At 45.4% G+C, this 12,537-nt stretch overlaps 1 protein-coding gene and 1 pseudogene across 1 annotated transcript; both read left to right on the top strand.

Moving 5' to 3' along the window:
- The first annotated feature begins 568 nt into the window (after positions 1 to 568).
- On the top strand, positions 569 to 1,388 carry LOC130115294 (uncharacterized protein K02A2.6-like; annotated as a pseudogene).
- A 294-nt stretch (positions 1,389 to 1,682) lies between these two features.
- On the top strand, positions 1,683 to 10,733 carry LOC130115293 (glycosyltransferase family 92 protein F13G3.3-like). The gene is made up of 4 exons (XM_056282902.1): positions 1,683 to 1,841; positions 3,121 to 3,243; positions 7,052 to 7,163; positions 10,528 to 10,733. The coding sequence occupies exons 1-4, from the start codon at positions 1,683 to 1,685 to the stop codon at positions 10,731 to 10,733; spliced, it is 600 nt and encodes a 199-aa protein (XP_056138877.1).
- The last annotated feature ends 1,804 nt before the right edge of the window (positions 10,734 to 12,537 follow it).

The following is a 12,537-nucleotide window of genomic DNA, read 5'->3' as shown; positions in this document are numbered from 1 at the left end:
GGAAAGATGAAAAATGGGCAAGGACTACAAAGTGAGATGAAGCTTTCCAAAAGTCAAAAGAGCTTCTCCAATCAGCAAGCGTGCTAGTCCATTACTCTGTGGACAGAGAATTGATCCTAGCATGTGACGTCTCATCGTATGGGGTGGGAGCAATGCTTTCGCACAAGATGCCCGATGGCACAGAAAAACCACTAGGGTTTATGTCAAGGACACTCACTCCTTCTGAGAAAGGTACTCTCAGCTAGATAAAGAGGGCCTGGCCGTGATCTTTGGAATACGGAGATTTCATAAATATCTCTATGGTCGTAGATTCACGATCGCCACTGACCATAAGCCCTTACTATCCTTAGTCCATGAGATGAAACCTGTCCCCCAGATGGTTTCCCCAAGAATTCAGAGATGGGCAGTTCTACTTCGAGTATACATGTATCAGATAATCTACAAGCCGGGCAAGTATCATAGTAACGACGATGCTCTCAGTTGACTCCCGGTTCCAGAGCTGGTTGAGGATCACGGTCTACAGGATCAAGTGCTGATGATGGATCATATGGATGATGTACCGGTGAACATGTCACAAGTCAGGAAGTGGATGGCGAGGGATGCCACACTGTCCCTGGTGCACAGCTATGTCTTGAATGGCTGGCCAGAGGTGAAGGATCCCCAACTCATGCCATATCACACCCACCGTCTGAAGTTGAGTACGCGAGATGGGTGTGTCCTGTGGGGAGCCAGAACAGTGATTCCTCCGCAGGGGTGGTCTGCTCTGTTGAAGATGCTCCATCAGTCACATCCGGGCATGTCTCGTATGAAAGGTTTAGCAAGGTCTTACATTTGGTGGCCGCGGATGGACGAGGATATCAGAAAGGAGGCCAGCATATGCGTGGAATGCCAGCAAAATAGAAAATCGCCACCTAATGCACCACTGCACCCCTGGGAATGGCCCGAGCTGCCATGGTCTCGCATTCATGTGGACTACGCAGGGCCATTCTTGGGCAAGATGTTCTTGGTAATAATTGACGCACATTCGAAGTGGCTAGAGGTTTATCCGCTGAATGCCTCTACAACACATGCAACAATTGAAAAGCTACGGCAGTGCTTCGCAGTCCATGGATTGCCACAGATGTTGGTGTCTGACAACGGCAGTTGCTTCACAAGTGCGGAATTCAGCCATTTTATGTCACAGAACGGGATTCAGCATGTCACCTCAGTGCCGTTCTACTCCTCCTCTAACGGTTTAGCGGAGCGGGCGGTGCAGACCTTTAAAGAAGGGATGAAAAAAATGAGAGGAGATAGCATCGAGGCCAGTTTCCAGGTTCTTGTTCAGCTACCGCATCACCCCTCAGGCGACGACAGGGTTGTCGCCTGCAGAAATGTTGATGTCCAGATGACTGAGATCTGCGTTTGACCTACTGAAACCTGACCTAAAGTTGAAAATTCAACAGAAACAGCTGAAACAGAAAGAATATCATGACAAAACGGCCAAGCTGAGAAGATTTGCACCCGGGGATGCTGTATACACAAGGAATTACGGCTTAGGACCAAAATGAATTCCAGCTGCAGTTGAGTCGTCTTCTGGTCCTGTTTCCTATACGGTGATTCTTGGCAGTGGACAGAGGATGAGGAGACACATTGACCAGGTGCGAGCACGTCACCTGTAGTCCTGCCAATCTCCAGACCAACCTATGGAACCTCCAGAGGAGCTGGAATGCAGTTCAGAAGTAGCTCCTGTGAGACTATCAGAGAACCTGGGGGTCGAACAGAAGCCTGCGGTTGAACCCCGGGGGCCAGAGAGGGTGATCCCTGAAAGAGTGGTCTTACCTGTCGCACCACCGCCACAGGAGGTTTGTCAGTCCACCCGGCAGAAGCGTTCCCCAACTTATCTGAAAGACTATGATAGGTAGTGGTGAGATCATGTTCCAGGAAAGGCAAGAATGTGCCTTGATCTCACGGGAGTCAGGTAGTTCACCCTGAACTTCCTAGGTAGTATTGAAAACATGTTAGAAAAAAACAAAAAGCAAAAAACAAACAAACAATTGTTTACTCGAAAGTGCCTGTTAAATGTTGACTAGAATGAGTCATTTTGAATCACATTACACTAGTTGGAGGTCCCGTTTGGCACATGCCTACTGTGTTTCTCGTTATTAGTATTGTTGATCCCTGTGCAGAAACTTTTTGTTAGCCTAACGGTGGGGGAGTGTAGTAACTTGTGTAATAAACCAGATCCACTTACCTGTATGTCCACTAGGTGGCAGTAGCAGTAAATTGGTTTACCCATTACTACCTAGGACCTTCCCCCGGATGTAGTTCTGTTATGTAATGAATGCCTGCTGAGATGGCTGTGCTGTGTAGTGCTCTCTACGTTTTCATCAATATATAAGTAAACAAATCCTGTGTGTGTGCTTATTTCATGTAGTCAGGATACTACAAGCCAGGCATAAAAAGTAAGGGGGGAGACTGTCGGGGCCTGCCGACTTTCTAGGGTCAAGGTCCTTTTAAGGCCTTACAAACCTCCTTAACAGAAAAGGGGGTGAAGGAGAAAGTGTGAGTATTAGAGGCATGACTGGCGCGGGGGGGGGGGGGGGGTGTATGGATGGTATGCCATCAGATAATGTGCCAAAGAGGAGGCTATAAAATATTTGTTAAAACGATTAAGCATCTCAGATTTATTTGACACAGGGATGGAGTCAACAATATTAGGAAGCAATAATATTAGGAATCAACATTGCTCATGATGAAATTACTGCTTCAAAATTCACGAGTGCCTCCATAAGACAGTATTCGACTCGTAGAACAAAAATCAGTTGGTGGCTTTAGCTGTGTTAGAAACAGATTTTATTTGGGGAGACATAATTTTTTTCAGATGGAGAAAGCGTGACGGGGATTTTAGTGCGTGATTCATCCGCCACCTTGCAGCTACAACTTTGCAGCCATCTTGCCTTGCAATATAATGACATGGCTGGACCACTTTATTACCATCATAGTTTTCTACTTTGATACTTAGCTCTCACATCACATGTACAATTAGTGAACAGAAAGAAATATGTGCATTGCACCAACCTGAATGTCAATATTGTTGAAATTGGTCGGTCAACTCTGGGTCTTCTCTGTGGCCTCTTAGAGAAAGATGGGGGAGAGCCGCTGGTCTTCCTGGAGGTGTTAAACCAGGAGATGAAGAGTGAATCCTTCCCTCACAACTTCACCGTTTGCTTCTCAACCATGTTTGACTTCACCAACACACTGCAGGTAGACTACCATCAGCTTACTTCTGTTATTTCATTAATTCATCTACTCTCTTCTGTTCTTTGATTTTTATCTTCTGTTCTGTAGTGTTCCCTCTTTTGATTGTCCTGTGTGTCCTGTTTTGCTTTGATATGTAGTATCTTATCTTGTAGTATCTTATCTAGATTTTGTTGTTTTGTTTCTAACATTTACCATAGTTCTGTGCATTGGAGAAGACAGCTCAAACCAGGAACTGGACACAATAACACAATAAAAACTATTGATATGATAATAAAGACACTAACTAGAGGAGTACACTCAATAGAGTGCAGATCTCCACCAGGTGTACGAATCACATTACATTACAGTCATTTAGCCGACACTTTTATCCAAAGCGACTTACAATAAGTGCATTTAACGTAGGAAATCAGGAGAACTACTCGTCATCAGAGGTCATAAGTACATCTCCTCTCTAAACAAGCATCTAAGAGCAAAACCAGTGCTCAAGTTAAAGCGCGAGAAAGAGTTTTTTTAACTTTTTTACCGAGTGAATACAATAAGTGCTATGAGCAAGTAACAGGGTAGTAGTTCTTGAAGAGGTGAATTTTCAAGCTTCGCCGAAAGATGGGCAGCGACTGGTGGAGATCTGCACGAATGAGATGAATCAGGTGAATCATTTTTGGTTCATCCAGAGTTCCTCCAGTTCTCGTGCTGAGATCAGCAGTGAATGATTTTGCTGGCTTGCAAAATACGATCGACTTCTTGTTTATGTAGCGGGCATAATAAGCCACGCCTTGTAGGGGTAGTAATAGTACTTATTTACCTTGAAAGATTAGGTTAATGAAGGGATCTGGGTCCCCATTCCCAATGCAATTAGTCTCAGTACCTACATGGGTAAGTATGTGGATGACTATCCTGCTGAACAGAGTGGTTAGTACGTTACACCCTATAAGATATCGTGGGGTGGGCTTCATGCTAAGGTATTTGACACGGCGGCCGCTGACGTATAGAGTGTATGCTGTGCTATGGGTCCAACTCAGCATAACCCTCCCTCCCCAGAACTAACAAGACAGTTGAGATGCCCCTACTCCAAGGTAAGTACACAACTCCAAAATACTTATAAACCCTCAGGCAAGTATTGTAATAAGCCCTGAACTCCAAACACAGTAAAGATGAATCAATAGGCAACAACAGTTTAGTATTAATTGAATGTAATACTATACGTTGACAATAGCACAAAAAAAAAATGCAAAAAAAAACCAAACATAGAGTGTGACTTTCTTTGTGTGCACAGTATCTCTTGGTATACAACATGTCAACACTAGCTCAAATGAGAAACTCTCTCAATGTTGAGTATCAAAGCCAATGAATGTTCAAACATAAATAGTTCAGTTCGTTTTTTTAACACAGTCTAGTAATGAGTAATAACGAAATTGACACAAATACCAGTCTGATGAATCCTGGGCACATGAGATGAGCCGCTAGAGAGACGCCTGTACGGCAGGGCAAACCACGTGACGTGCGTGTAGTCTACGTGACTCGCTGTAGACGTTAGATGGCGCCAACAGCAATGCAATGCGTTCAATGTTCACACTGCTCTTGAAATAACTTTCACTCAGGCAAACAGTCTTCCGTCACAAAACTAAAAAAACGCGACTGTCCTCCGAGTCCTCTTCTCAGCATCCAACAGTTCATCTGAACGCGTGCAGTCCCAGTATTGAGAACTAACGAGCCGCTACGACCAGTGAGCTAGCTAGCTTCACTGACTAATAGACTAACGTTAGTACTATAGGCTTATCCAGTGCGGTACTAAGCTAGTGCTGGAGAGAGTCCAATCACTAAACACTATTGTCTAATAATGTCTGTCTAGAATCCTCTTCGTGCCTCATGCACACTACAACAATGGCAAATGTTCCCCTGAAACTCACGGCACCGATGAAGCACTCACTTCCACATCTTCAGTCCATGACCATTTCAAACACTCCATTGCTAGTCGGGGGAATTCATGCTAGCTGGTGGTCACTCGCAGCCTCCAAGCAGGACACCTTCTCCGACGCACCCCAGGAAACACGAATTCGTCCCAAATGATTCTTGTAGACGGTAACACACTCACTCCACGTACAGTACGTGTCTGTCTCTCTTTGGATTTCGTATTTGTCTATTAGGAAAAAAAAATGTTCAGTGACACACACACAGCCGCAAAGCTCTCGCACACCGTGCCTCTCTTCTTCTTTTTTTTCCTTCCCCCGTTGTGTTAGAGAGCCTCACTCTGATTGGCTACAATGGAGGAGGCTTGCCTGATACTAACCCAATCATATACGACTATACTCAGAATAGTTGCATACCCTACATGTACTTTCAAGACTCCCACCCGGATACATAATGTTTTGGTGTTGACACTATCACTGCCTGATCTTTTGACTCAAACGTAGATGCAAGTCGTGCATGCGCATGGTTGACTGAGATCGGTCAGCGATGCAGAGCAGGGTTGGACAAGTGAGCTAGAGAGAGAATGGAGAAACGGAAGGGCGATAGTGAGAGCAATCATTTTTTCGAAGGATTTAAATTATTGCACCCACGAGAGGTCCTTCATCACACACTCATAACTGGGCACAACATTTTTTTAGGTTGATAGATATAGCAGTCTGTGAGATTAGCCATGGACACACACACACACACACACACACAAACACAACCAAACACATAATCCTTCCCCCTCCACAGAAATAATAAGCTGCATACTGCATTTCAAAAGGTTAAATAGAGAACTTTTACAAGTCACAGTCAGGACATCGAGACTTTGGCCAGTGATTATCACAATTATGAATTCAGACACTGGCCCAGACTGTTGAATCAGTTCATCTGGACACAACGTTTAGTGGGAGAGACCTTTTCGTCACTCATGTAAGGGACTTCATCAGTCTCAACTGGCTGCAGGTATCCCCACCCTTATAAACAATACAGTTGTGTCACAACCGAAACCAGTGATCGGTTTCATATGCAAATTGCCGTGACCATTAACTAGAGTTAAAATGACCATGTGTAATATTCAGAGGATTTGGGAATCACAGCATTGTAAGAAGGCTACAGATGTACTCTCACCCCCCCCCCCCGGTTCAGGGATGGTCGTTCCCTCTAGCCTCTGACTTCCCGTTCAAACCAGCGTTCTTCCTTATCAAGGGTGTGCCCATCCTCATCCTTGAAGGAGTGGGCCACTGGTCTGTAGATGGTGTAGGTGGGTATAGACTGTGGAGTCCTGGTCTGACATGTTAGCTCTCCTGTGATGTGTCATCCTCTTGGCCAGCGTCTGTTCAGTTTCCGCAATGTTCAAGTCACGGCAATCCTCCTGGTACTTAACAGGGTACACTATATTGCTCTGTTTGTGCCGAGGGACATGATCCTTGGGGTGGACCAACTTCTGGTGCAGCGTGTTTTGGATTTGAACGCAACCGAGACGCAGTGCTCAGAAAATATGCATCTCAACTGTCCCGACACTCCCGCCACATACAAATACACCACTTGTTTATGCTTGGGCAGCTGTTGACCATCTCCTCTCTTCAATAGGCTGGAACACTGTTTGGCCGTCTTCCTGGCTTTGACAAACGTCCAGTTAGGATAACCACCCTTAACCAAGCCCTTTTCAATGTGGCCCTGGGTGTGTGTGGTTATTCTAACTGGGCGTTTGATGATGAACTGATTCAACTTTCAGGGATTTTCTTACCTGGATTATTGAGCTTGCATCAAGACATCAGACACTGGCCTTGTGTGACACTGTATGTGAGGTATGTCATGTGAATGGGAGTGTGATAACCCTGTCATGTGGACCTTTCAGCTGGTCCAGAGCATCGAGATGCTTCGACTCCTGGGTGTCACTCGAGTAGTCGTCTACAAGACCAACTGCAGTTCTAAAACACAGGTGCTATTGGACTACTACCAAAACACAGGTACAGATTCTAAGATTGAAAGGTTTATTACATGTGTCATGTACAAGTACAATAAGCAGTGAAATTATTTCTTGGCAAATACAACGCTGTGCAACAAGAGAAATGAATACAATAATGAGACGTAGGTATATATGCTATGTACAAGTAAGTACAAGTGTGCAAAAAGACTGGATGAGTAAAGTGTCCGAGGCATAATAAAGAGGTAAAACTGGCAGTAGTATTACAAATATAATTGTTGTTTACTTGGGTTTAGTGTCCTTATGGCCGTTGGGAAGAAACTCCTTATGAGGCTCTCTGTGTTGGCGTTGTGGCTGCGGAGGCATCTTGCTGGCTGCAGCAGCTGAAAAATTATTGAGATCATGGGGATCCATAACTACCCTTTTAACCCTGGTCCTGGTCCACCGCCTGAAGTACAAGTCCTATAGTGGGATGAGTGCGGACCAGGAATGCTCAGCAGACCATACCACGCTCTGCAGGGCTTTATGGTCTTGAGAGATGCACTTCCCATACCAGGCAGTGAGGCACCCTTCCAGGATGCTCTCAACTGCACCAGAATAAAAGGTTCTCTGGATCTGGAGACACTGAACTTCTTCAGTTGCCTAGGGTGATAAAGACGCTGCCTTCATACAGACACTTTTCATCAACGTGTCTGTATGAAGTGTCGATGTTAGGTCCTCAGTAACGTGAACACTGAGGTACCTGAAGCTGCTCACCCTTTCTACTGGGACCCTGTTGATACAGAGAGGTGTGTAGGTCTTTTGCCATGTTTTTCTAAAATCCACAACAAGCTAAGTTAACCTCGATAACACCGAGGGCGGTCTGGTGGTGGCCTCGCCAGGCGTTGAATGTGTTTTTGGTGTCGTCGTGGGAAGTGCAGGGAGGTGTGTCGGGGGTGTCTGGCTGGGAGAGCTGACATTGGATCGGCTGGGGGAGCCTGGTCTTCTGCGTCCGGTGGACCCAGGGAGCACGGCCCTGCCCGGAGCTGCACCCAAAGAGAAAACACCGAGGGCGGTCTGACAGGATGCGGAAGCGGGGCAGGCTAAGCTAACTGCCAGCCCATGCAGACCGGCAGTTCTGACAGTCATCCTGGCTGGCGTTCACTCTCTTGGAAAAGTGGAATTTTTTTGGCAGTAGATTTTTTTTGTTTGTTGAATATATGTTTTTGTATTTTTTTTTAAAAAAAATTTTAGTTTGGGTATATGTGTTCTTGTAGGTTTTGGATGTGTGTTTTTGTCTTTGTGTTACACTGCTGTGTTTCTCCCCAGCCCACATATGTACATATATACATAAGTACACATGTCCTTGCGTACATCAAATTAATGACAAATAAATGTTCCTTATTGCTGAAGCTTCTTGGGTTTACTGACATTCAGGGAGAGGCTGTTGGCCTGGCACCACCATAGGTTTGTTTGTACACAAACACATTCTCTCTCTCTCTCTCTCTCTCTCTCTCTCTCTCTCTGTCTCTAGTCCCCGTCTGTAATCAAATCCTCAGTAACCCTTTAAATTACACAGAAATAACTACATGACACAAGTAAAATAGATATTAATAGCCGTTTTTCCATCAAAACATCATTATGTGCATTGTGGAGTGTCACATTAGTAGCGAAAGGCGTGGCGTAACTCCATGAATACTGGGATGGCGTCCAGCGCTTTACCTGTGACCCCGTCCATAGGCTTAGTGGTTGTGTCAGGAAGGACATCAGACGTACAAATTTGCCAAATCAGTATGCGGATTAACAAGACCATACCGAGGCTCCATACCGGATTAGTCGAGGCCCGGGTTAACAACAGCCACCATTGGTGCTGTGCCCTCACAGGGTACCGATGGAAACTGCAAATTCCGCTGTGGCGACCCCTGAGAAACAGGGAACAAGACGAAAGAAGAAGTGGAGTGTCACACTGGAAAAGCTTGATGGAACCGGCAACATTCAATCAAACTTCCTCAATATTACAAACCCCCTCCCCTTTTTCTCCCCAATTGTATCCAGCCAATTACCCTAATATTCCGAGCTGTCCCGGTTGCTGCTCCACCCCCTCTGCTGATCCGGGGAGGGCTGCAGACTACCACAGACTCCTCCGATACATGTGGAGTCACCAGCCACTTCTTTTCACCTGACAGTGAGGAGTTTCGCCAGGGGGACGTAGCGCAGGGGAGGATCACGCTATTCCCCCCAGTTCCCCCTCCCCCCCAAACAGGCACCCCGACCGACCAGAGGAGGCGCTAGTGTAGCGAGCAGGACACATTCCCACATCCGGCTTCCCACTCACAGACACGGCCAATGGGGAAGAGTCCGAGTGATGTCACAGCATCGCTGTCGCTATGGACGCGTCACAGGAAGTCAGACATGCGGAGCACGTTACACAGTACAGCATGGCTGTGTTTTCTGTACACCATGGCACACTAGAAAAAATAGGTGAAAACTGAAAAAAAGTTAGGCAAAAAACGACGAAAATTACAACAAACTGCTTACTTCTAATGTAGTTTGGTGCATCCAATGTCTGACTTCCCTTTGCTGGGAAGTTTCGCTTCTGCTCGTGTCTGTAGGGACGCCCAACCAAGGCAACACAGCTTCAGTTCGAACTGGCGATCCCCATGTTGACAGACAACAGAACAGACCGCCACGCTGCCCGGACGTCCTATTGCCAAACATTCTGAACCCTCACTTGAGGTGGTTTTTGTGTTTGAGTTTTTGCACCAAATGGTTCATGGAAACTCCTTTGACAATCAAAAAATATGAAGTGGGAATGTAGTCACGTGATCAGCTGCTCCTTTGTCTTAAGTGGTCTTTCTAATCGGTGTTGAAGTATGCACATGTGAAACAACGTTCAGGGTTTTATGTACTTAAACAGATGTAGTATTATATTTACTGTGGTTATGTTACTCAGCAGGATGTCCAACATTGACCTTATATTCCAGTTTAGCACATAATTACTATTTACCCTGTGATACAAAGGATTCACAACACTGTTTGGTACAATGTGATGTGTGTATGTATCCCATACAGTGTTTGATGTGGATTATATTTAACATCACATTATAATGACAAGGAAACAAACCAGAGATATAGAAAAGACCCTATTTTACTCATATTACCCAGTAAGTTTTACTTGTATGCTACTTGGTTATTTCTGCATATGGAATGGCCTGTAATAGAAATCAACACAAAATCTTCTCGCTGTGAGTTTTTGCCATTAAAATGTAATGTTAGGTCTCAGGATTGGCTTTTCACATGTCTGTAGTAAACACCTTTCCAATGCTTTCAGTTATTCCACACATTCTCTCCAAGAAAAGTACTATTTGCTTTGCTGATGTTTCTCTGTTTTGTTTTTTGTGTTTTTTTGTGTGGTTACATGCTACCAGGTCTTGTGGAGGTGATTCCATGGCACTTGTCCAGCCTGATGAATGTGTCTAGGGGTTGGCAGCCTCAGTACAGCCCCGGTCAGATGCACTACTATGGTCAGATCCCTGCCCTGACTGACTGCGTCTACAGATACATGTACCGCTCCAAATACCTGGCCCTCCACGATATGGATGAGCTCATACTGCCACAAACGGTGGACAGGTAGTCTTCTGTATATGTATGTGTGTGTGTGTGTGTGTGTGTGTGTGCATGCATGTGTGTGTGTGGGGGGGGGATCGAGAGACAGTCAGAAAGACAAACACAACAGGTATATCACGAGTTAAATGAGTATTTCAGGTGATTGGGATGACATCTTTATTCTTCCAGCTGGGGGGAGCTGCTTCCTCTTCTGGAGCAAAAGCTTGGCTCCGACTTCGGTTACTTGTTCGAGAACAGCGTTTTTCCTGTCACCGCCAGCCTCCCTCCTCCCCCGTCCTCGCTGTCCCCCAATCTCCCGCATGGCTGCTGCCCCGCCTGGAAGGATGTGCCCGGCGTGAACATCCTGGCACACCTGCACCACGAACCCGTCAACCAGTGGACTCACAGCAACTTTAAGATGATAATCAACCCCCGAGCTGTGTTCCGCCCCACTGTCCATGGCCTGCTGAGCTCACAGAAGGGCCACGTTTGGGTTAGCGGCGACATTGCACACATGTACCATACAAGGTATTGGAAAAGTGTGTGTGTGACGTGTGTGTGCAAGACAAATTCCCTCCAGTGCAAGAAAGGTTTCATCCGTTCATTTAGTCACTTTCCATTGTATTTAGTACCACGCACCAAGTTTTACAACAGGAATGACAGCTACTTACAGTGGTGCTTGGAAGTTTGTGAACCCTTTAGAATTTTCAGTATTTCTGCATAAATATGACCTAAAACATCATGAGATTTTCACACAAGTCCTAAAAGTAGATAAAGAGAACACAATTAAACAAATGAGACAAAAATATTATACTTGGTCATTTATTTGTTGAGGAAAATTATTACATATCTGTGAGTGGCAAAAGTATGTGAACCTCTAGGATTAGCAGTTAATTTGAAGGTGAAATTAGAGTCAGGTGTTTTCAATCAATGGGATGACGATCAGGTGTGAGTGGGCGTCCTGTTTTATTTAAAGAACAGGGGTCTATCAGAGTCTAATCTTCACAACACATGTTTGTGGAAGTGTATCATGGCAAGAACAAAGGAGATTTCTGAGGACCTCAGATAAAGCGTTGTTGATGCTCATCAGGCTGGAAAAGGTTACAAAACCATCTCTATAGAGTTTGGACTCTGCCAATCCAGTCAGACAGATTGTGTATAAATGGAGGAAATTCAAGACCATTGTTACCCTCCCCAGGAGTGGTCCACCATCGAAGATCACTCCAAGAGCAAGGCGTGTAATAGTCGGCCAGGTCACAAAGCAACCCAGGGTAACTTCTAAGCAACTAAAGGCCTCGCTCACATTGGCTAATGTTCATGTTCATGAGTCCACCATCAGGAGAACACTGAACAACAATGGTGTGCATGGCAGGGTTGCAAGGAGAAAGCCACTGCTCTCCAGAAAGAACATTGCTGCCCGTCTGCAGTTTGCTAAAGATCACGTGGACAAGCCAGAAGGCTGTTGGGAAAATGTTTTGTGGACGGATGAGACCAAAACAGAACTTTTTGGTTTAACTGAGAAGCGTTATGTATGGAGAAAGATAAACGCTGCATTCCAGCATAAGATCCTTATCCCATCTGTGAAACATGGTGGTGGTAGTGTCATGGTTTGAGCTTGCTTAGCTGCATCTGGGCCAGGACGGCTTGCCATCATTGATGGAACAATGAATTCTGAATTACACCAGCGAATTCTTAAGGGAAATGTCAGGACATCTGTCCGTGAACTGAATCTCAAGAGAACGCGGGTCATGCAGCAAGACAACGACCCTAAGCACACAAGTTGTTCTACCAAAGAATGGTTAAAGAAGAATAAAGTTAATGTTTTGGAATGG

This window comes from Lampris incognitus, chromosome 7 (assembly GCF_029633865.1).
Source record: "Lampris incognitus isolate fLamInc1 chromosome 7, fLamInc1.hap2, whole genome shotgun sequence".
NCBI lineage: Eukaryota > Metazoa > Chordata > Actinopteri > Lampriformes > Lampridae > Lampris > Lampris incognitus.
Note: the sequence above shows the minus strand (reverse complement) of the source record. Positions and strands in the feature narration are given on the sequence as shown.